At 43.0% G+C, this 24,647-nt stretch overlaps 1 protein-coding gene across 1 annotated transcript in view; it reads left to right on the top strand.

The window, feature by feature from the left end:
- LOC124607456 (serine/threonine-protein kinase fused) overlaps positions 1-24,428 on the top strand; it is a 209,860-nt gene extending 185,432 nt beyond the window's left edge. Inside the window, exon 12 of the mRNA XM_047139794.1 lies at positions 23,972-24,428. Coding sequence (XP_046995750.1) covers positions 23,972-24,025 — 54 coding nt within the window. The 3' untranslated portion in view covers positions 24,026-24,428. The remainder of the gene's footprint in view (positions 1-23,971) is intronic.
- Positions 24,429-24,647: the final 219 nt, after the last annotated feature.

Below are 24,647 nucleotides of genomic sequence, written 5' to 3' on the forward strand. Positions count from 1 at the left end.
ATGCAAGTGGACACTGGCTCTGCAGTAACTCTCATTAATTCTCGCACATATTTGGAGTTGGGCTCCCCTCCCTTGTCTCCAGTTACGCGAAATCTGAAAACTTATAATAAACAGAAAATTCCTATCATTGGCCAGTTTGATGCTTCCATTGTCTACAAGTCTGTTGTTAGGCCCCTCACGTTTTATGTGGTGGATCATGCGGGCACTGAAAACCTGTTCGGTTATGATGCTTTCCAGTTGTTCGGGTACTCCATTGATGATGATGTGCACCTCATATCTGAGGATATTCCGTATCAACAGCTGGATGGATTGTGTTGTGAATTTTCATCTGTTTTCTCTGCTGGTCTGGGTCGTGTCAAGGATTTTGAAGCCCACATTACTCTTAAACCTACAGCTCGCCCAAAGTTTTTCCGGGCACGCCCTATTCCGGTGGCGTTGCGTGCACCTGTCAAGGCTGAGATAGACAGGTTAACAGCTTCAGGGATTCTCCTTCCTGTTACCTCCAGCGAATGGGCATCGCCAATCGTGGTGGTTTCTAAACTAAACAGGAGTCTGCGATTGTGTGGTGATTTTAAAGCCACTGTCAACGCTCAGAGCCTCATTGACACTTATCCTCTTCCCCATCCTGTGGAGTTATTTACCAAGCTCATTGGGGGCCAGTTCTTTTCCAAACTTGACTTATTGGAGGCATACCATCAGTTGCCATTGGATGCTTCTTCCAAGGAATTTCTCGTCATCAACACTCCTTGTGGGTTGTATCAGTACCAGCAGTTACCATTTGGCGTCACTAGCGCGCCGGCCATTTTTCAGTGGTTTTTGGAACAGCTCACGGCTTCCATTCCCGGCTGCATAAACTATCTGGATGACATTGTTGTCACGGGGGCCTCCACTGAGGAGCACCTTCGCAATTTGCGTCCACTGTTTCGGGTTTTGCATTCGGCTGGGTTGAGGTGCAATCTGGACAAATCACAGTTCTCCCAACCCTCCATTGTGTATCTTGGTTTCCAATTGTCCCGTGAGGGTATACGTCCTCTACGTCAGCACGTTGCGGCCATTAACGCTCTACCCTGGCCGTCTACGGTCAAAGAACTTCAGGCGTTTCTAGGCAAGATTGCTTATTGTCACAAATTCATTCCATCTGCGGCAGCGGTAGCTCATCCTCTGCATCAGCTGTTATGCAAAAACGTCCCTTTCTGTTGGTCCGACGAGTGTGAGCAGGCTTTTGTCCGCCTGAAGGCTCATTTGCAGTCGGCGCCTTGTCTTGCCACATTCCGTCCGGGTCAGCACTTGGTTCTGGGGACTGACGTGTCACAGTATGGCCTAGGGGCTGTTCTCGCCCATCGGTATGAGGCTGGGTCGGAACGACCCATCGCCTATTCTTCCAAGACCCTCAACGATGCGCAACGCCATTACTCTCAAATCGAAAAGGAGGCGCTCGCTATCATTTATGCTCTAAAAAAGTTCAGCGTTTTTTTGTATGGTTCTAAGTATCACCTCATCACCAACCACAAGCCGCTGGTCTCTCCGTTCAGCCCATCGGCGTCGCTTCCGGATAAGGCAGCTCACCGCCTGCAACGTTGGGCCTTGTCTCGTTTTCACTATGAGATTCACTATCGCCCCACGGCCCAGCACGCCAACGCTGACGCATTGTCGCGATTGCAGATGGGCCCCGACCCGGTTTTCGATCGTGATGAACTACTCTGTTTCCACATTGATGAGGTCGAGGGTTTTCCACTTACAGGTTCGCAGGTTGCGTCGGCTACTGCGCGGGACCCGGTCCTGCGTCAGGTGATCGGTTTTGTTCAACGGGGTTGGCCGGACAGGGCCAAGGGCAGGGCATCAGATCCCCTTCGCAACTACCATGCCTTGCACCTTCGTCTGTCTGTTCGTGATGGTGTTGTTCTTCTGGCCATGGATGGCGCATCTCCACGGGTCATGGTGCCAGCCTCTCTTTGCAAAGATGTTCTCAAACTGTTGCATGAAGGCCATTGGGGTATTTCTCGGACTAAGTCCCTGGCCCGCACGCACGTTTATTGGCCCGGTATTGATTCGGACATCGCCCACATGGTTGCTGCGAGTGGTCAGTGTGCTCAACAACTGGCTGCACCTCGTACAATGCCCTCTCCGTGGCCTGATCCGGTGCAGCCAAGGGAACGGGTGCACGCTGACTTTGTCGGCCCCTTCCTCGGTACTTATTGGCTACTGTTGATTGACACCTTCTCGAAGTTTCCGTTTGTTGTTTGATGTCCGTCGCCCACCTCTGCGGCGACGACGCTGGCTTTGTCCAAAATCTTTGCGCTAGAACGTCTTCCATCTATGATCGTCACGGACAATGGCCCTCAGTTCTCTGCGCAGGCCTTCCGTGATTTTTGTACTGGACAAGGGATTCATCATGTTACAGCACCGCCCTTCCATCCGCAGTCGAATGAGGAGGTCGAGCGCCTTGTCCGCACTTTCAAAAGCCAGATGAAAAAATTCCTTTGTGATTTTTCCACAGATGAGGCTCTGCTGTAATTTCTGGGTGATCGCAGACCTGCTGAACTCTTGCATGGCTGCCAACCGCGCACTCTACTGCACCTGCTTCACCCTGTCAGGCCTTGTGCTGTGTCCCCTAGTGCGGGAAAATACTCGGTGGGCGCCGACTTGTGGGCACGAGGGTATGGATCTCGCCCTAAATGGATTCCAGGGGTGGTCAAGGCTCTTCGCGGCCACCGGCTTTGTGAAATACGTACGGACGACGGCGTGGTTGTTCGCCATTACGACCAGATGTGCCCACGAGTGGTGGCCACACCGGTGCCACCGCCCGTTCCTTCGCCTCCACCAGCCCGAGAAGCCAGTCCTGTCGCTGCTGCCGATCTACCATACGTGTTGATGCAGCCGACGTCGCTACTGCTTCCGAGTACGCCGGAACCGGCCCCAGTAGCGATGCCGCCTTTTCCGGGACCCATCTCGCTGGAGCACACCCCCAGGTCCACGACACCTATGGATGCTGCTCCGGAGTTTTCACCCATCATCTCGTCCAGGAGGCACGTTCCACGCACGAGCTTCCGTCCTGGACATTTTCAACCATACTCTCGTGTCTCTCCGCGGGATCTTCTCGGGGCCTCACAAGAGGCCATGGATGTCTCCGCACTGTCCATGACTCCAAGGAAGTGAGTGTTTTTTTTTTTTTCAAGGGGGGAAAAGTGTTGTGACAGTGCCACGACATTTAACAGTGCCGCCACGACAGTATGCGCAAATGGCGATAGAGGTGCTCCGCAACTCGGCTGAGCGCAGGAGCGCCACCTAGCTACGAACGGTGCCGGCCGCATGTCACGCCATGGCAGTCGAAAAAGAGATGCTGAGTTGTTACCATGTAACGAGCTATTGTTTCTAAGTGAGTGTGTTTGAATATCCACGCAGTTATTGGTGATTAAAGGTTATAACATGTTTAATTACACACTATTGGCTAGTTTGAACTGTTCGCTGCATTTAAAGTTCACGTTTTCATCTTCTAGCACCTATGGCATTATGCCACAATAAGGAACCAAACATGAAATAATACAGTACTGGTACTCCAAAAAATGTGCATCTGAATCTGGACATACGAATGTGCACTTTAAGCCGAATTATGCATTTTAGTATGGCTTACAAAATTCCCATGGTCCTGGAGTATCCTCTAATGTCTTCTTTTAATGTTTTGCACATAAGAATGTACGGGCTTCCTGCCTCATCGTAGCTGCGCAAGTGCGGTGTCGCATGTTATCTGGCGCTCTCTGGAAACTGCTGAAATGAATTATTTCTAACAGGTTGCGGGAAAATATTCTGAATGGTTGTTTGAAAAGTGTTACGTTCAAAGAAAATTTCCTTTTATGCAAGATGATCTCTGTGCGCGAATGTCCAATGAATTTCTTAAATTGCAGAGCGTTTGACTCTCGTTCAAAAGTCAAATCTTTGAGGACGACCGTTTAGAATATTTTCGAGCCCAGAAGATCAGACATTTATGTCATTGTTAAAAATTTTACTGGCTCTTTTGTGTGATGTATCTTAAAGTGTAACACACGCAAAAAAGATCAACATTATGAGTGATAGCTTAGCTTCTCTTGCAGCTTATTAATCTTAGAGACCAATATTATACGTGTAAGCTTTTCTCTTCTTGTAGAAACACTATGTATATTAATTTAAAACATTACCTTTTCCTATTTGTATGTTTGTGCTACTTAACAGTGAGGTTGCTATTGGCTGACTACATAACGTATCGTATGCTCTGAATATCCTCTGTCATTGGCTGGCAAGATCTCTTGACATGAGCTACGACTGGCTTACAGAAGCGCATCGCAGTCTCAATTTCAATCCTTTGGAAACTAACATGCGGTGTTTGGTGGAATTCGAATTTATACTTTTGTGCAATACGAAAACATACAGTGTACATGTTGCTGCACATCAGACATCTTTCCAAAATGAGTTTTTTCGTCTGAGTTTCGTTTTCTAAAGTGCCGGGAAATTCTACGCTGGTGTATAAAACCACAACCATTTAAAGGATTGATATGTTTTAAAAGTATACTGTTACTTACCACGGAAAAAGTGTATTTTCATCCGGGAGAAAGTGTATTTTTAACCGGGAAATCTGGTAAAAATCCGGGAATATTTTTTCCTCGTCCACGTTTACACCCTGTGGGCAGCCATAGTGCCAAAATTTTTTCCAGCATTCTGACGAAATCACAGTGGACCACAGCAAATGTAAGATAGTGCTATGTAGAGAAAGCGAGATATTCTCAGGTTAAATTAGGTTAGCTCTGCACAGTTGCATTTAAACACAGATGAATCGAAACATTATAACCATTGCCTGACATGAGACTGAATGCCACATGGTGAAATACCAGCAACTGATGCAGTAACAAAAATATACCAGGGTGTATACGTGGACAAAGAAAAAAAATTCCCGGATTTCCCGGTAAAAATTACACGTTCTCCCGGGTGAAAAGACACTTTTTCCATGTTAAGTGACAGTACACTCTTCCTCAGCACTGTAAAACTCATCAATGCTTTGAATGTTTATGGTTTTATATACCGGTGTAGAATTTCCAGGCACTTCAGAAAACAAAACTCCCGGGAAGGAGTATTATTTTCGTATTACAAAGGAATAAATTTGAATTCCACCAAACACCGCATGTCACTTTCCAAAGCATTGAAATCGAGATTGCGATGCGCTGTTGTAAGCCAGTCATAGCTTATGTCACTTGATCTCGCCCGCTGATGACAGCATAGGACACGTGATGTAGTCAGTCAATAGCAAGACCACTCTTAAGTAGCGCGAACACGCAAATAAGAAAAGTGCATGGTGTAAATTAAGATACATCACACAAATGTGCCAATAAAATTCTTAATAATGACATAAATGTCTGATCTGGGCTCGAAATTCTTCTAAATGGTTGTCCTCAAAGAGTTGATTTTTAAATGAGAGTCAAACGCTTTGTGATTTAAGAAAGTCATTGTACATTCTCGCACACAGTTCACCTTGCGCAAAAGGAAATTTACTTTGAATGTAAAGCTTTTCAAACCACCATCCTCAATATTTTCCCACAACCTGTTACTTATTGGTTCGTTTCAGCAGTTGCAAGAGAGCACAGGCGTCACCGCGCTTGCGCAGCTACGATGACACAGGAAGCCCATATGTTTGTACGTGTAAAACATTAAAAGATCTTATATTATATCATAAAAGAAACAAGACATCAGAGGATACTTCAAGAGCATCGGAATTTCGTGAACCACACTAAAATGAATAATTCAGCTTAAAGTGCACATTCGTATGTCCATATTCGGATGTAAATTTTCTTGGAGTTCCAGTGCTGTATTATCTCATGTTTGGTTCTTTACTATGGTATAGTGCCACACATGCACTTGAAATGCAGTGAACAGTTGAAACCAACCAAGAGTGTGAAATTAAACTCTTCGTTTCAAATAAATTGACTGCCTCAGCAGAAAAGATAAAAGTCAAATCTCTTTAGCAAACCGACAAAAATAACTTCATTATTCTGCAAGGCAATTAATGCTTGACTGTCAGAAAAGTGGAAATAAAATCTGAAAGTAATAACATATTTTTGCCTTCCATTACTAGGCGAACGTCTCCCATAAGTCCAACCCCTCGTCCGACTGCCTATAGGGGCGATGTACAGCGGGGACTTTGTGTGCCCCAGGACCGCTACGGTAGCTGGGAAGGCCCTATGGGAACCCTGAAACGTGACAGCTAACGGGGCTCTGGTGAAGCTGCGATAGGCCTAGCAAGCCAGTAGTGGATAAATCAACTGCTTTCAAAAAGGGAACATGCCTCGGATCACGGAACGGATTTAAAGGAAACCGACCAAGCAATGGAAAAGGATTACGAGATGGTTTACGACTGGGCACCTTAAACGTAAGGACTCTAACTGGGAAGTTAGAAGAAATTGTAGAAATGATGGAAAGGAGGAAATTGGACATCTTGGGACTTGCTGAGACTAGGTGGAGAGGAGTTGGTGAAAAACCACTAAGTAAAGGATGTAAACTGTACTGGATAGGGAATGAGAGGGGAAGAAATGGAGTGGCAATAGTGGTCAGAGAGGGTCTGCAGGAGGAGGTGGAAGGTATCAATGATCGAATGATAAAAGCCAGAGTACGAGTGAAAGGAAAAAGCATTGAAATCATCCAAGCATGTGCCCCACAGGTGGGGTGTACAAAAAAGGAGAAGGAGGAATTTGAAGATGACATGCAAAAGCAGCTAAATGGAGGTAATCAGATTATAATAGGGGACCTCAATGCACATGTTGGCACAGACAGGAAAGGATTCGAGGAGATAATGGGACCTGAGGGCTGGGGGAACCGAAATAGAGAAGGAAAATTGTTGCTGGAATTCTGCAAGAGGAATGGGCTGGCGATCGCAAATTCCTGGTACAAGAAGAGAAGTAGCCACAAAATAATTTGGTACAGTGGAGACTGGTCCCAAACTTCAGTAGTAGACTATGTACTAGTGGATAGGCAGATGATGAGCAGCCTCACAGATGTTAAGGTCATTCCATCTGAGGCCTTAGACAGTGACCATCGGCTGTTGGTAGCCACCCTGAGAGAGAAAAAAGATAGGAGGGCAACAGACATACAGGAGAAAAGGTTGAAGACATGGATGCTGAAAGAGGATGAACGGAGGACCCAGTACCAGACACTGATCAGGAAGAAGCTGCCAAAGGAAGCTGCCAAAGCAGTACTTCAAAAGAACAAAGCCTTCAGAGAATGGTTCCAGACCCGAACAGAGGAAGCTAGGGTAAAATATAAGGAAAGCAAGAAAGCGGCACAGACCATAGTAGGGGCGGAGAAGAAGAAGTGGATGGAAAAATGGACAAGAATGTTAGAAGGGGACAGTGAAGGGAACAAAAAAGTACTTTACACCATGGTAAGAAATAAGGGGAACGACAGAAGCGAGTGCCTGAGGATCATGGATAATAATGGAGGAGTTGTGGAGGAAATGCATGAGCTCAAAAAGATTTGGAAGGAGTACTTTGAAGATCTGTTGAATGCCGTCAAGCAGGTAACTAACAGCGATGGAGAGCCTAAGGCAGCAGACGATTATAATAGTGGGGAAATTGATGATCTAACTTGGAATGAAGTGGAAGAAGCCATAAAGAGGATGAAAGGGGGCAAGGCACCAGGTTGGGACGAAGTAACAGTGGATATGATACGAGCAGCAGGAGAAGTAGGAACCCAGTGGCTATACAGAGTGCTGAGGGTGGTGTGGAAGGAGAACAGAATTCCTGAGGATTGGAAGAAAGGAATTATAGTCCCGATCTTCAAGAAAGGGGATAAAAGGAGATGTGAGAACTACAGAGGAATCACCCTGCTATGCCACTGTGGAAAAATCTATGAAAAGATCCTGGAGAAGAGAATAAGAAGCAGTATTGAAAGTAGACTGCAAGAGGAGCAGTATGGTTTCAGACCGGGAAGATCAACAACGTACCTCATATTTGCGGTAAGGCAACTGCAGGAAAGGCACTATGAGTACGGGAAGGACTTAATCATGGCCTTTTTAGATATTGAGAAGGCGTATGACAGTATCTATAGGGACAAGCTCTGGGATGTGCTGAACGCAAAAGGGATAGATGAAGAGATAACACAAAAAGTCAGAAAAATGTATGAGGGAAGTGAGAGTTGTGTGAAAGTGGGGAGGGAACGTACTGCATGGTTCAAGCTGGAAAATGGGCTGCGACAGGGAAATGCACTTTCGCCTTTATTGTTTATTATTGTTATGGATGAAATCCTACAGCAAGTATCAGATGCAATTGGAGATCATAAAATGAAAGCAGTGCTTTTTGCCGATGACCTGATGTTATGGGGAAATTGCGAGGAGGTGGTGCAAGAGCAGTTAGATGTATGGGAGGCAACGGCAGCACAATATGGAATGCATTTCTCTGCAAAGAAAAGTGAAATAATTGTCACAACAAGGAAGAAGAATAGGCCAAATGTGGATATAACTTGTGGAGGGGAAAAACTACAAGTGGTAGAGAACTTCAAGTACCTGGGAAGCATGATTGAAAGTAAGGGGGGAAACGCAATGGAAATAAATGAAAGGTGCAGAAAAGCAGGGCAGTTCTTCAAATGCATTAGGGGGCTTATTTGGAGCAAGGAGGTGCCACAGAAATCCAAGGGAATTATATACCGAACCTACTTTGTCCCCATATTGGCATACGGAAGTGAGACATGGGTAATGCACAAAAGCGACAAAAGTAGAATACAAGCTAGTGAAATGAAGTTCCAGAGGAGCAGGTTAAGTGTAACAAGACGAGACAGGTTGCGAAATGTGTATGTGAGGGAAAGGCTAAAGGAGGAACCAGTACAGGACAGGATAGAAAAATCAAGACTGCAGTGGTATGGACACATGAAGAGAATGGATGAGGGAAGAATTCCAAAGAGGATGTTTGATCTGCAACTGGAGGGGAAGAGGCCCAGGGGAAGACCAAGAGATATATGGGTGAAGGGAGTGAAGGAATGTGTGACGAGAAGAGGAGAGAACTGGACGAAGGTGGAAGAGGGGGAATGGTGGAAAGACAGAACACGATGGAGAGGCTTGTGTTCCCGACAGACCCAGCCAGTGGCTGGAAACTGTCCAAGATGATGATGATGATGTTACTAAGCGAACGTATTTTAATTCACTTGATAGCTCCTGGCGACAAAAATCCGTTTCATCGTCATTTAACGTGAGAGCAATAAACGAAGACAAAACAACAAAATCACTGAACGAAAGATGGGTCACGTGGAGACGACCCCCCTCCCCACCACAATTCTGACTGCTCTGTGCATCAGCCCCAGATTTACTATATTCCCGTACCGGGACGATATTAGGTAGTGGCGCCCAGCCACACTTCGGTAACCAGAAGGGGGAGAAGGTACTACCCATATGCGACTAAACTGAGCATGCGCAAGAGCCCGCCCGCAACTGCTCAAACGAGTCTAATTGTTGTCACATCATGCCCATCGGAGGCAATTTGTTGTTATGAAGCATTGCATAGTCTTCCTAAGCCTTTGACAACACTGTGCTGTTGGCAGACGCTTGTATGAGCACTGTGTTTTGTTGTTGTATAAGGAGCATTTCCTTTGCAACTAAAGTTTTATTTTCGTTTTTTTTTTTTCTCTCGTTCATGTTTTGTTGCTGCAGTATTATTCTGCGGTAGCGGGATACAGTAATATCCTTAGTTAGAGTATTGGTTCTTACCAGTCAAAAATCACAAAAATTTAACTGAAAACCAAACCAATGAAACTTTTCTGGAACTCTAAACAATTCCTGGGTTTTTCCCGGTTTTCTCCCAGATGAAAAAATTCCCAGGTTTTTCTCGGATCTCCCGGTTGTCCCGGGTGATATACACCGTGTATACAAGCAGAGCAGAGACACATGAGGAATCATTCCAGTGAGGGCATGAACCACAAACGGAGAAATCTGCTGAGAGAAGCAGCTCTAACAAGTGACAAATTGTTATGACCTATGTGACCTCTTCTCGAAATCTCAGTAGAATTTGCTTGTCCCATCACATCTGATGTGAGTTCAGCACTATAGGTTTCTTTATGCATGAGAAAACTAAGGGGCACAATATACTAAGCTTTGTTCTTCATGATCTCTTATAAGCTGAAAACGCATATGTAGTACCTCCAGGTTGGAAATATCAGCTCTGCAGAAAATTTACATAATGGATTTTGTGAAATTAATCAAAGCAAGTTAAAGAAAGACCCTAAGTTTCAGTAATCTTCGTGGTTTACTATTGGCTCTGGCCCCACGTATGTACAGGGTTATTACAAATGATTGAAGCGATTTCACAGCTCTACAATAACTTTATTATTTGAGATATTTTCACAATGCTTTGCACACACATACAAAAACTCAAAAAGTTTTTTTAGGCATTCACAAATGTTCGATATGTGCCCCTTTAGTGATTCGGCCGACATCAAGCCGATAATCAAGTTCCTCCCACACTCGGCGCAGCGTGTCCCCATCAATGAGTTCGAAAGCATCGTTGATGCGAGCTCGCAGTTCTGGCACATTTCTTGGTAGAAGAGGTTTAAACACTGAATCTTTCACATAACCCCACAGAAAGAAATCGCATGGGGTTAAGTCGGGAGAGCATGGAGGCCATGACATGAATTGCTGATCATGATCTCCACCACGACCGATCCATCGGTTTTCCAATCTCCTGTTTAAGAAATGCCGAACATCATGCTGGAAGTGCGGTGGAGCACCATCCTGTTGAAAGATGAAGTCGGCGCTGTCGGTCTCCAGTTGTGGCATGAGCCAATTTTCCAGCATGTCCAGATACACGTGTCCTGTAACGTAAGAAAAAGGGGCCGTAAACTTTAAACAGTGAGATTGCACAAAACACGTTAACTTTTGGTGAATTGCGAATTTGCTGCACGAATGCGTGAGGATTCTCTACCGCCCAGATTCACACATTGTGTCTGTTCACTTCACCATTAAGAAAAAATGTTGCTTCATCACTGAAAACAAGTTTCGCACTGAACGCATCCTCTTCCATGAGCTGTTGCAACCGCGCCGAAAATTCAAAGCATTTGACTTTGTCATCGGGTGTCAGGGCTTATAGCAATTGTAAACGGTAATGCTTCTGCTTCAGCCTTTTCCGTAAGATTTTCCAAACCGTCGGCTGTGGTACGATTAGCTCCCTGCTTGCTTTATTCGTCGACTTCCGCGGGCTACGCGTGAAACTTGCCCGCACGCGTTCAACCGTTTCTTCGCTCACTGCAGGCCGACCCGTTGATTTCCCCTTACAGAGGCGTCCAGAAGCTTTAAACTGCGCATACCATCACCGAATGGAGATAGCAGTTGGTGGATCTTTGTTGAACTTCGTCCTGAAGTGTCGTTGCACTCTTATGACTGACTGATGTGAGTGCATTTCAAGCACGACATACGCTTTCTCGGCTCCTGTCACCATTTTGTCTCACTGCGCTCTCGAGCGCTCTGGCGGCAGAAACCTGAAGTGCGGCTTCAGCCGAACAAAACTTTATGAGTTTTTCTACGTATCTGTAGTGTGTCGTGACCATATGTCAATGAATGGAGCTACAGTGAATTTATGAAATCGCTTCAATCATTTGTAATAGCCCTGTACCATACACGTTAAAGTGTAAACATGGGCATTAACAATGAGTAATATTTTAACATACATCAAAATTACGTATATATCTTTCGTATAACACACCTGCCAAAAAACTCCCAACTTAATTTTTCTATGCCAAACTTGCACCATTCCAAAGACAACACAATTTTTATGTATAGACTTATTTATGAAGGACACTCATGATTATTCATATATCAAACAGATATTGGCAACTTCAACCTAATACCTCTCTTCTGTTTCATGATCATATCCTATATAAATAAAGTTTAGCATTTCTATTTCCAATAGCCCAAGTGATTTGATCATGGTAGTTGTTGTTGATGCCTTTAAAGAAAATATTATGATTTAATGTTGTCTTTTTTTCTGAATATGACTTTGATTTGAGTTTTAAATATTGTTCTGGTGTTACAAAATTCCAAACATGACTATAGTTCAATTCTTTTATCTTGGCGGCTCGCGCATGCCCGCCCAGACGCGGGAGACTGCTGCGTTGCCAGTTGCACACGACGCACGCTTCAATAGAAGCAGCGCCATAGTATAGCTAGTTCGCAAGCTTACGTTTAGGGGGGAGCGCGCAGTTCATGAAGTAAAGCCACCACGGCCGCATTAACCCTTGCTGTTACAAAGACGTGCTCCCTGCATTCCGCGCTGTACGCTATTTTGTCACTGCACTGCTCGCCTGTGCAGACACATGGTGTTCCCACTGCTTTGACACACTTATCATTCGATTCCAGAAAAACTATTTGGCCCAAAAATTAGATTTTTTACATGTCTTCTTGACTGATACCTTCGCCCCACAAATGACTTAATTTTGTTCCGATGTTCAACGCAGTTATTATGCAGCATTAAATGTAGTAAACCATTGCACGAAATTTTGAAGAGTTTGCAGGGGTAGAAGTCCATAGCGTATATTCCCATATGGTTGATTTTAGTTGCCACAATCTTGAGAATGAAATGTGGACAAGATACCTAAATTTCATATAAAATTTACTGTATAACAATATCTCATTTAAGTACCACATAGGTGTTGTATGTAATATTGAGAAATATTCCGTCTTTCGCGACTGTAACAAAAGTTTTATTTACACTGAGCACGTTGGCTTTATTTTAAAGCACTTCAATGAATCAAAAGGAAGTATTAAACAAAACTGTGGACTTACAAAAACATTAGGACTTGAATATACCATCTATCAGTGAAGTGCTCTCAGCTATGTCAAATATAATTTTTGTATGTGGCACACACAAACATCATTTATTTGCTAAAACACTGATCAGCCAACACAAACATTGAATATTGTGTTACCGCAGCACAAAACTACGAAAGGTGACTTGGCAATGTGTATGTGCCATACCTTTCATTGATTGAAGTGCTTTAAAATAAAGCCAAACGCATCTGGTGTAAATAAAACTTTTATTACAGTTGCGAAAGACAGAATATTTCTCAATATTACATACGACACCTATGTGGTACTTAAATTAAATGATATATTGTTATACAGTAAATTTTATATGAAATTTAGGTATCTTTCCACATTTCATTCTCAAGATTGTGGCATCTAAAATCGACCATACGGAAAGTATACGCTATGGACTTCTACCTCTGCAAACTCTTCAAAATTTTGTGCAATGGTTTACTACATTTAATGCTGCATACTAACTGCGTTGAACATCGAAACAAAATTAAGTCATTTATGGGGGGAAGGTATCAGTCAAGAAGACATGTAAAAAATCTAATTTTTGGGCCAAATAGTTTTTGTGAAATCGAATGATAAGTGTGTCAAAGCAGTGGGAACACCATGTGTCTGCACAGGCGAGCAGTGCAGTGACGACAAAATCGCGCACAGCGCGGAATGCGGGGAGCACGTGTCTGCAGCAGCAAAAGGGTTAATGAAGAGACAAAGCACTAGAAATTTCAAAAAATTGCATTCAAGTGAATATAATTCATGAAGTAAGGCACTTCGATATTGTTTTTAAATAATTAAAATAGTAAGCACCGCACGAGGTTTGAACTCATAACCTTTCGCGTAGAAGCCCAACACCTTAACCATTACGCTAACGCAGATCATCTGCCAAAAGAATGCAGTGAGGACTCTAACATGTCACACAAAATACGGACAAACACTTTCGGTATGACTATGAATTACTCGCACTTCGTCGAAATACAATAGGAAATAAACAATTACCGCTCTTCTTTAGTGCGAAAAAGCGGTTCGTGAGATTGATACAAACACCTTTCCTTGCTATCACCTGAATTAGGAGTCTTATTGCGTGTTTGGTTTAATTAATTAATAGAATATGAAGCAATTGGTATAAAGAACGCTTTTTCCGAACTTTCTATAAAAGAAAGTCTGCTATCAAGACATTGCTTTTGTTCTATTACTTTATTTATGACTGAACGTTTCTAAAACTGAAGACACTCGTCCATGCTATGCACTGCAGTCGATATCTGGCAACGTCGTTCTCTGTTCATTGGCTGACTGTGTTTTGTGACGTTAGATGCGCAGAACGAACCTAAACTCGGCCGCCAACATAAATGACGCGCACTTTAGTACCAGTATTTGTGTGGATCAGGCATGGTCCTAAAATTGGATTTGAGATGCAGTTTACATAATTAAGACTTGAATTTTATTCCAGGTCAACAATTTTGACATAATTTTTAGATTCATGTTTTTTACACTATCCTGTAAGCTTTCATTGAGATATAAATTCTGAAGCTAAGTATTTCATCAAATTAGATATGGATTCACATTCCTTAGAACTTTGGTTGACTGTTTTGGTTTTTTACTCACAATGTGGTCATTGTCAGAGTAGATCAGGTATTAGCCAAACCGAACTCTCCTCAATATATTTTCTTTAGAAGTTTAGGTGCTCGCAATCATGATTTCAATTACTAAATCTCAGAAACCTTTCTTACTTTTGTCACAATGCAAGAATATAAGGAGAACATTATAAAATTCCATGAACATAAATATCACGGCTAGAAATCTGATATGGATTTTTTCATCTGCCGATTTTATTTGCTGGCATTTGAGCATGCAAAACAGTATTGTAGAATCCAATACACAGCCTATTTCATCACACCCGGTACTTGGCAGTAGGGCATCTCATAAACAGTGAAGCTGGTCAGTTGTTCATGTACTGTTGTGAACATCTGTGGAAAGTGGTTGAAGAATGGTGGCACTACGAGTAGGCAACAAGGTAAGGGACATCCCTACCCCATTAGAGGACATAGTGGTCAGAGGCTTATCTGCGCTGTAAAGTGGGATAGGTGGTAATCTGTGGCAGATCTGATGACAGAACACAATGCTGGAACAGATACAACTATTTTAGAGCACACCTTTCAGCACACGGTCTTGAACTTGGGGCTCCCCAGCAGATAACCCCTGTTTGTTGCCATGTTAACCGAATAACATAGTTGTGGTTGCTTTGGGCTCAGGGCCATTGAGAGTGGGCCATAAATCAGTAGAAGAGTGTAGCCTAGTCAGGTGAATCATGTTCTTCATTACAGCAGGTTGACGGTTATGTCTGGATATGCTGCCATCCGAGTGAATGATTGCTTGAAATGTGCAGCACCCCACAGATGCAGGCTAGTTCAAATGGTTCAAATGGCTCTGAGCACTATGCGACTTAACTTCTGAGGTCATCAGTCGCCTAGAACTTAGAACTAATTAAACCTAACTAACCTAAGGACACCACACACATCCATGCCCGAGGCAGGATTCGAACCTGCGACCGCAGCAGTCACGCGGTTCCAGACTGAAGCGCCTAGAACCGCACGGCCACACCAGCCGGCATGCAGGCTAGTCAAGACAATAGTGTGCTGTAGGTGACATTCATTGAGTTTCCATGGGACTGTAATAGTAGTCAAGACACCAAGACAGCTGTGAACTAGGTCAACATAATTGAAGACAACCTGCATCCCTTCATGCTTAGTATCTCAGACAGTGATGGTGTATTCCAGCAGAATAATAGCCCATCTCACAAAGACAGAATTGTGCTGTGATGGTTCAAAGAGCATGATTTTTTTATTTAAACATGTAGAAATAAATAACAGTGGTTTCAGCCCCCTGTTGCCTGCACCAAACCTAATTTGATTGTGTATATCTATTCCAGTCATTCAAGTAGGCCAAATGCCAGTTAGTATCCTTAAAGAGTCTCTTTGCTAGTTCACTGTTGGCCACAGTTTATTTAGAAATTACTGACCCAGATGTTTTGTGTCTTTTGACCTACACTGCTTCCCATTGGAAGCTTAAATGCGGTGTGATTTCATCCCCCATATCACATAGTCAGCACTTGGGAGCTTCTTTCTACAGACTCATTGTGTGCAGGTGTTCTCTGAAGTTCGCATGACCAGTCATCAGACCTGCCATGACGTTAATATGCCTCTTGTTCAAGTCTAGGATTGCAGAACTTCTCTTAAAACATGGTTTTGTCATCATTAACTTGTCATAGTTCTGTTTTTCGCCCCCTGACACATTTATCCTTTTTGTTAGTGATGCGATAAGTTCCATTCCAACAAATGGTTATTGCCTATGCCGTGGCTAGCCTTTCAGCTTGTTTGTTACTATTAATACTTGAATGATTAAGGGTGCAAAGCAGGTTTATCCTGTTATTTTTCCAAAGCTTCACAAGAGTTTCATGGTATTCTGGAACAATCTTTGATCTCATTTCAGGAGCTGATAGAGATTTCAGAGTTACTTGGCTATCTGAATACTTGCAGACAGTATGACTTAAATTCTCCTCCGTGCATACTCTGATAGCAAATATCGCTACCTGGAATATCTTGGCTAACTTCCCTAGAGAAATTGCACTCCCTAGTCTAGGCTGTACCTGTATACCCCTGCCCCATCTCCATCATCTTTTCAACCCGTCAGTAAACCAGACTATGTCATCTGAATGATAGTGCGGTTCTTTCTTCCACTGCTCTCTACTTCCTATTGTGCACTGAAAGATTTATTGAAGCTGCTGTACGTTGTCGCGTAGTCAGCCACCATTTCCCCAACCATTCCTATATTTACCACATTCATTATGTTTGTGTGGTATTCTTAATATCCTACAGATTTCCAGTTTTTTCCAGTTTTCAACCTTTATTTCTATGCTGGTTCCTCCATTGTAAGCCAAAGAAGTAATGATGGAATGTCCAGCATGATCTTCATCCAAGCAATGTGTGTGCCATTAATTTTGCCTCTTATGGCTAGCCAGGCCAATCTCTGCACCTTTTCGGGCTCCATAGTAGCCGTCTTCTTTTCTACTGTATTCTACCATACTATAGCCCCACAAATTATCATTGGTCAAAGCACTCCATCTTCAGGCCACAAGTGGCCCATCGGGATCATCCGACCGCAGTGTCATCCTCAGTTGAGGATGCTGATAGGAGGGGTGTGTGGTCAGCACACCACTCTCCCAGTCGTAATGATGGTTTTCTTTGACCGGAGCCGCTACTATTTGGTCGAGTAGCTCCTCAATTGGCATCACGAGGCTGAGTGCACCCCGAAAAATGGCAACAGTGCATGACGGCTGGATGGTCACCCATCCAAGTGCCGGCCACACCCAACAGCGCTTAACTTCGGTGATCTCATGGGAACCGGTGTATCCACTGCGGCAAGGCCGTTGCCGTCATTGGTCAAAGATGCTAGTTTTTTCCACAGGTACTCATAGTGCACATACGAGCACATTCTTTGTGTAATCAATGTAAACTCAATATAGGAATATCAACAAGTTAAGAAAAGACGGATTCCTACTTACCGTAAAGATGACACATCAAGCTGCAGTCAGGCTCCATTAAAACACCCTTACATAAAGCCGCAGCATTCATCAGCAAAAGAGAGACCCACACCTTTCACACATACAAGCCAGCACACTTCACATACACACGGTCGCCAACTTCAGCATTTCAGGCTTGAATGCAACTATAATGTGGGATGCAAGCAGCAATCTGGAGGGAGCGAGGAAGGGGAAGGCATGGTAGTGTATGGGTGGGGAAAGAGACGAATGCTGTGCAGGGACTAGACTGCCTACAGACGCAGCATCAGGAGGTTGTTGGGCAGGGAGGTGGAGAAAAAAGGAGTAAAAAAGGAGAGGAGAGGGGAAAGGTGGCAGATGCAATGGCTGAGGGGTGGAAGATGAGAATGGGGAGGAGATGATAGGACAGAGAGGGTGGAAACTGTTGTGTTGAGGATGTGTATGTTACCATAGTTTGAGGCTGGGATAATTACAGGAGTGGAGAATGTGTTGTAATGATAACTCCCATCTGCACAATTCAGAAAATCTGGTGGTGGAGGGAAGGATCAACATTGCTTAGGCAGTGAAGCAGCCATTGAAACCAAGTGTGTTATGTTCAGCTGCATGCTGTACCACAGGATGGTCTACTTTGCTCTCAGCCACAGTTTGGTGGTGGCCACTCATACTGGTGGACTGGTGGACAAGTGGTTGATAGTCATACCAATATAAAAAGCTTTACTGTGATTGCAACAGAGCTGGTAAATAACGTAGCTGCTTTCATGGGTGGCCCAGCCCTTGATGGGGTGGGATAAACCTGTGACAGGACTGGAATGGGAAGTGTTTGGTGGGTGGATTGGGCAGATTTTGCACCTGGGTCTTTGACAGGGATGTGATTCTAGTGGCAAGGGGTTGGGATTAGGAGTGGCATGGGTATGGACTAGATTATTGTGGAGGTTGGGTGGGCGACAGAACACCACTTTAGGAGGGGTAGGAAGTATCTCAGGTAGGATACCACTTCTTTTCGTGTGTGATGGTAGGTAATCAAAACCCAGGCAAAGCATGCAGTTCAGTTGTTCCAGTTCTGGATGGTACTGGGTGATAGAGGGACACCCCTTTGTGGCTGGTTCTTCAGATTCAGATTCTTTATTCACCATTGACCACCTGAGGTGGAACAGGCAATTTACACGGATATCATATAACATTTTCCTTAAATAGTACCTTAAAGCTAAATGAGCATTGCAAATAATGCCCATAAATGATAACATACACCATAACATAAGATAAATACATTCAGCGACATCACATAATGAAATCCTTAAAAATTAATATCAATTGATTTTATATTCATAAATTCTGTTATATTGTAAAAAGGACTGATTAGTAACCAGTTAAGTAGCCTGCTCCTGAAGCTACTTATGTGAGCCGACTGAGAAGAAAATTTATTAAATATTTTTAGACTATTGATTAGATGGGAATTTCCTGTTCTTATCAGCCTGTGCGTAGGTATGTCTAATTTTGTTTTGCCTCTGGTATTATGGTGGTGTATGTTTTCCCTCGTTTGAAAATTTGATACATTGTTTTTTTGCCTACAATGCTGAGGCGTATATATAAAGATTAATAACTGTTAATATTTTCAGCTGAATGAACAGTGGCCATCAGTGCTCTGATCTACCAGAATTGCTCATTGCCCGTATCACTTTCTTCTGAATTTTTAGAACTTCAGTGATGTGAAGAGAGTGTCCCCATATCAGCAGTCCATACTCTATATGTGACTGAAAGAGTCCAAAATAAATAACCCTTAAATATTCTTTTGTCACCAGGCTTCTCAGCTTCCACATTAAATTCGTAACTCGGGACAATTTTGTGCAGGTATGGTTGATGTATGTCTCCCACGTTAACTTAGAGTCTACATGAATTTCTAGAATTTTAACTGCTTTCACCTCTACTTCTTTTGACAATCCTAGTATAATCTGTTGGTTTTTATCAAGATTGCAAAGCAATGTATTTGATGAGAACCAATTTAGTGCTGCTTCCAGGCCATCTTGCATTATATCTTGCAGAACTGATATGTTCTCATGCTGAGCAAGCAAAGTTGTGTCATCAGCATAACAAATAACAGTATTGGGGATACAATGGGGTAAGTCATTGACTGCAATTATAAAAAAGAAGGGCCCAAGGACAGAACCTTGTTGTACTCCTGTCTTAACTTCTAGCAATTGTGAGTCTTTGTTTCTGACAAAGGCAAACTGCTTCCTATTGTTTAAGTATGATTCAATTACTGCCAAAGCAGAGTCTTGTACACCATAGAATTTGAGATTAGCAAGTAAGATATCATGATAAATGCAGTCAAATGCCTTACTTAAATCACATAAAAGAAGTGAGGCTTTATTTTTATTCTCGAAGGCTGTTATTACTTCATTCACAATTGAAAGAACAGCAGTGGTGGTATTTCTTCCCTTGCGGAAGCTAAATTGGGGATGGTGGGAGGATTGAGGTTGTGAGGGGAAGTGACACGGGAGATCTGTTTGTGGACTAGGTCTAAGGGATAGTGCCTGCCTGCTAAGGCCTTGGTGAGACCCTCAGCATACTGAGCAAGGGGGTTTTTGTCACTGCAGATACACCATCCCTGGGTATCCAAGCTGTATGGAAGGGATTTATTGATGTGAAAGAGATGATAACTGTCAAAATGCAGGTACTGCCGATGGTTGATGGGCTTAATGTGGGCAGAGGTGGTGTTGGAGCCATCACAGGCGAGGAGGTCAGCATCTGGGAAGGTGGCATTCTGGGTTGAGCAGGACCATATGAAACAGAGGGAAGAGAAGGTGTTGATCTGGTTCCTGAGCCCAGATTATGAAGATATCGTTAATGAACCTGAAACAGACTAGGGATTTGGTGTTTTGGGAGTCTAGGGAGGGCTAGGAAGGTTTCCTCTAGGTGGCCCATAAAAAGGTTGGCATAGAAGGGTGCCACGTGCGTGAGCAGGGGTGTGCTGCATATTAGTTTATATACCTTCCCTTCAAATGAGATGATTTTGTGGGTTAGGATAAAGTTAGTAAGGTGTATGAGAAACGAAGTATTGGGTTTGGAGTCTGAAGAACATTGAGAAAGGTAAGATCCTGGGCATAAGGGATGTTGATGTACAGGGAGGTGGCGATAACCGTGATGAGTAGGGATCCAGTCGGTAAAGGGTTGGGGTGGTGGAGTGTTGGCATAGGAATTGGTTGGTGTCTTTGACATGGGAGGCTAGATCAGGGGCAATTGGTTGGAGGTGTTGGTCAATGAGGGCTGAAATGCTGAAATTCTTTCAGTGGGAGCACAATAACCAGGTACAATGGGCATCCAGGATTGTTAGATTTATGGATTTTTGGTAGCATTTAGAAGGTATCATAGGGGTGAGGAGGGAAATGGATTCAGGAGAGATGTTCTGGAAGCGCCTTTGGCTCTAACAGGGACTGGAGTTTGTGTCGGACTTATGGGATGGGATCACTCCAGCAGAGTTTATAGGTGGAGGAATCAGATAATTGGCAGAGGCCTTCTGCCAGGTAGTCACTGTGCTTCATAACAACAGTAGTGGAACCTTTGTCTGCAGGTTGGATGATTAGGTCAGGGTTTGTTTTGAGGTTGTGTATGACTGTTCTTTCTTCTACTGAAAAGATGTTGTTCTGAGGAAGGGACTTAGGAAAGGGTGCTGAAGCTATGTTGGAGGTAAGGACTTCCTGGGAGGTGACCAACGGGTGGTTAAGTGGCAGGGGATGAGGATCATGGTTGGATGATGGTATGAACTGGAAGAGGAAGGGTTCAATGTTGGAATTAGGGTGGTTTTGGTAGGAGGGATTTGTGGGGCAAAGAAGGGCTTCCATTGAAGGGATTGGGAGAAGGAGAGTAGGTCTTTGGCAAGTCTACTGTGGTTAAATTTTGGTGTAGGGCTAAAGCTGAGGCCTTTGGATAGGACTGAAACTTCTGTGGAGCTGAGGGTTTTGGTGTAAAGGTTAACAACAGTGTTACAGGAATGTTTTGGCTCTCAATTTAGTGGAGAGTTGGTAGGGAGTTTTGGGGGATGTGGCAAGCTGAATAGGTCAGCTAAGCAGGGTTTAGCTGCTGTGAGGAGTGGACAAGGAGGAGCATTGTGGATAAAGTAGGGGTTAGATAGTGGTGCCCAAGGTGGCGGTAGGGTGTTAGCAGGTTGGATAACTTGTGGAGGTGGTGTCTGGAATGCTCCTCCAGGTGCTGGAAAGCAAGAGATTCAGTTTCAGAGATGTGATGTATGGAGTAGCGATTGCAGAGTAGTAGTATCTTGCTGAGGGAGCAAAGGTGGTTCTGGGATGCCTGTGCGATGGAGATGTGTTTTTGTGGTACCAGTTTTGTGAGGGCCAGGGACTGGTGAAATCTGAAAAACTGCAGATCATTGTGAAAGTATGGATGGGATTCAGAGAAATGAATCTTTACAGTTAGGTGGTTTGGAAGGATTCCATGGTTGAAGCAGCAATTGAACCACAGGATGTGGGACCGTGTTTTAGCTGGGGAAAGAGATACTTTTCTGGACTGGTACAGAAAGATGGAGCAAGGATCCATTGTGGCAGGAATGGTGTAAATAAAGCTGGAATGATGCAGAAGTGGGCGGAATAGGTGTTGATAGTTGTGAGAATAGCTGGATAAGCGAAAAGAGGCATAAAGATGCGTAAAAAATTGGTAACCCAAACACTTGTTGAAACATGCACAGATACATAAAAATACGCATAAAAATTTGTAAAAACACGTGAAACGATGTAAAAGTATCCACAAATATGTTGAAAACATACATAAACATGGGTGAAAAGGAACAATGAGGTATGGAAGAGGTAGAGAGAGAGAGAGAGAGAGAGAGAGAGAGAGAGAGAGTGAGAGAGTGAGAGAGAGAGAGTGAGAGTGAGTGAGTGTGTGTGTGTGTGTGTGTGTGTGTGTGTGTTGTGATAAGTGAAGATAGAGGAAGGGGGTTGGGTTAGGTCAAGGATCAAAAGTTCATATGGCACGGGCCAATGCATCCACCAATCTTTCCCTGCTCCTCTCCTTTTTTGTTCCTTTTTTCCCCACCTCCCTGCCCCACAACCTCCTAACACTGTGCGTATTGGCAGTCTAGTCTCTGCATATTCCACCAGACAGCATTGGTCTCTCTCACCGGCTGTACATATTTGTGCATATTTTTATGTGATTTCATATGGTTTTGCATATTTTTATGTATTTGTGCGTGTGCTTCTCAGGTAAACTCTTTTGTCATAAACATGTATTCAACAGCAGGCCATTGCACATAAATGTGTTGTAGATACTGTGCTAGAGAATTAAAGAATTTTCTGTTGGGCAACTCCTTCCACCTCGAAGAAGAGGATTTTAATAGAAACTCTTAAAAGTAATGTTTAATATTATTTTGCATCAGTATTAGCACTGTAATACCATAATGTTAAGTCATTCTGTTTCATTGTACTTAAATGTATGGCTTTGACTTCTTTTCACAACCCTAAGCCCTCTCTCTGCATGACATGTAACTAATATAGTGTAATCTAATTTACATCCAACTACACCTGGGTCTTTTATAACATTATTCCACAACAGGACCGTCACCTATAAATACAGTATTCACGTTATGGATCAAAATCATGCTAAGTTCAAGCTAAATTGTTCCACAAATTTCAGGCTGTATATATAAAAAATTATGAAACTTATTTTGCTTATAATAGTAATGGTCATATCTACATTCTTTGAAAACATAGTACTGGATGTTACTTTGTATTTAAATTTAACTAACCTATACAGAATTAAAAGACAAATAAATCCATAAAAATGGACCAATCTCACCCCGTATTTATCTTGGTTCCATCATATGATTTATATATAACCAGAACAAGAGCTGGCGAAATATAGATCTTGTGGTACATCTGTAGTGATTATTCTCTATTCTGAACGTGCACAGTTCAGTGATGTGAAGCGTCAGATTCTTAATAGTTATGTAAATGAAACCCAATTGCCTGCCATATCTCATGAGCTATACTATCTAATGCATTTGACAAGTTGCACAAAATACTAGTTGGCAATATTTTGTCATTTATATTTTGTACACTGCTGGCCATTAAGTTACAACATGGCTTTCAACAAATGTTGTATTGTCACAAAATGCCATATTGAATTTGTCATCATCATAACAGGCCCGGCACATGCCACGATTGTGTAGTGTTTCACTTTGTATATAAAACAATCATCTCTCATTCACATAATCAGTAATTTGGGCGGTAGGTATTACATACTAAAGCCACATCTCTCAGCACGTCAGTGTTTGACAAGATAGAGGTGTTCTGTTTCTGACATATTAAGGTGAGTGGTTGTGCCCTACCCTTGAGGTCGCCACGATGGTATCTTTCAACTAAATACCACGGGATGGCATGTTGCCCATGCTGTCCTGACCTTCATCAATACAGAGGGCTTTCAGTTGTTGCCCTGATCAGAAAATCCTCCAGATCTCTCTTTTTATGGGATCCTTGGAATACAGTCAGTGTAATGCAGTGTATTGATTATGTGTAAATCATTTAACTCTAGTTAGTTTTGCAATTAAATCAGTCTTGTAATATTTGTAATAACGTCTAATGCGTTTCACTTTGTTCCAGGCTGCAAAAGCTACTACACATGAACTACAGAAGCTGTCATTCTGCACTTCCTGAGATGGTATATGAGAGTACTTTTTTACCTGCCTGTAATCTAGTCCTGTTAAATCAGCTATCTACTCTAATGATTACATTAAGGGTACCTATATTGCACTGTCCTTTGAAAATAAACTGAGTGAGGTGATGTAGCTATTAACACCCTGGATGTCAATTCAACATGATGGCACTTCAAATCCTCAACTGACTGTCTGGATTGTGGTTTTCTGTTGTTTCTCTAAATTACTTAAATGCCATGAGGGATCCTTTGAAACAGACACAGCCAATTTCCTTCCCTGTATTATCGTAATCTGAATTTGTGCCCTGATTCTGATGACCTCATCATTAATGGCCTGTACAAACCTAATCTTTCATTTTTTCCTTTCAAACAACTGTGGTCATTTCAAAGAAATGACTTGTGTATTTCAGAAAATCCACCACAAATCTAATGCCAGACTTTCAGTCCAGTTGAAATACTGTAACAAAAAAAGAACAATCAACCCAACAATGAGAATGAGTATTAAAGAAAATGTGAAAAGAATGTGCAGTGTAATGAAGTCACTTGAGTGATTAATTTCAAGGTCTGAATTTCCCATCACACACAACCTTTATCTTCGGGGAAAAAAAATATAAAAAAGAGATG

Source organism: Schistocerca americana, chromosome 1 (genome assembly GCF_021461395.2).
Source record: "Schistocerca americana isolate TAMUIC-IGC-003095 chromosome 1, iqSchAmer2.1, whole genome shotgun sequence".
Taxonomy (NCBI): Eukaryota; Metazoa; Arthropoda; class Insecta; order Orthoptera; family Acrididae; genus Schistocerca; species Schistocerca americana.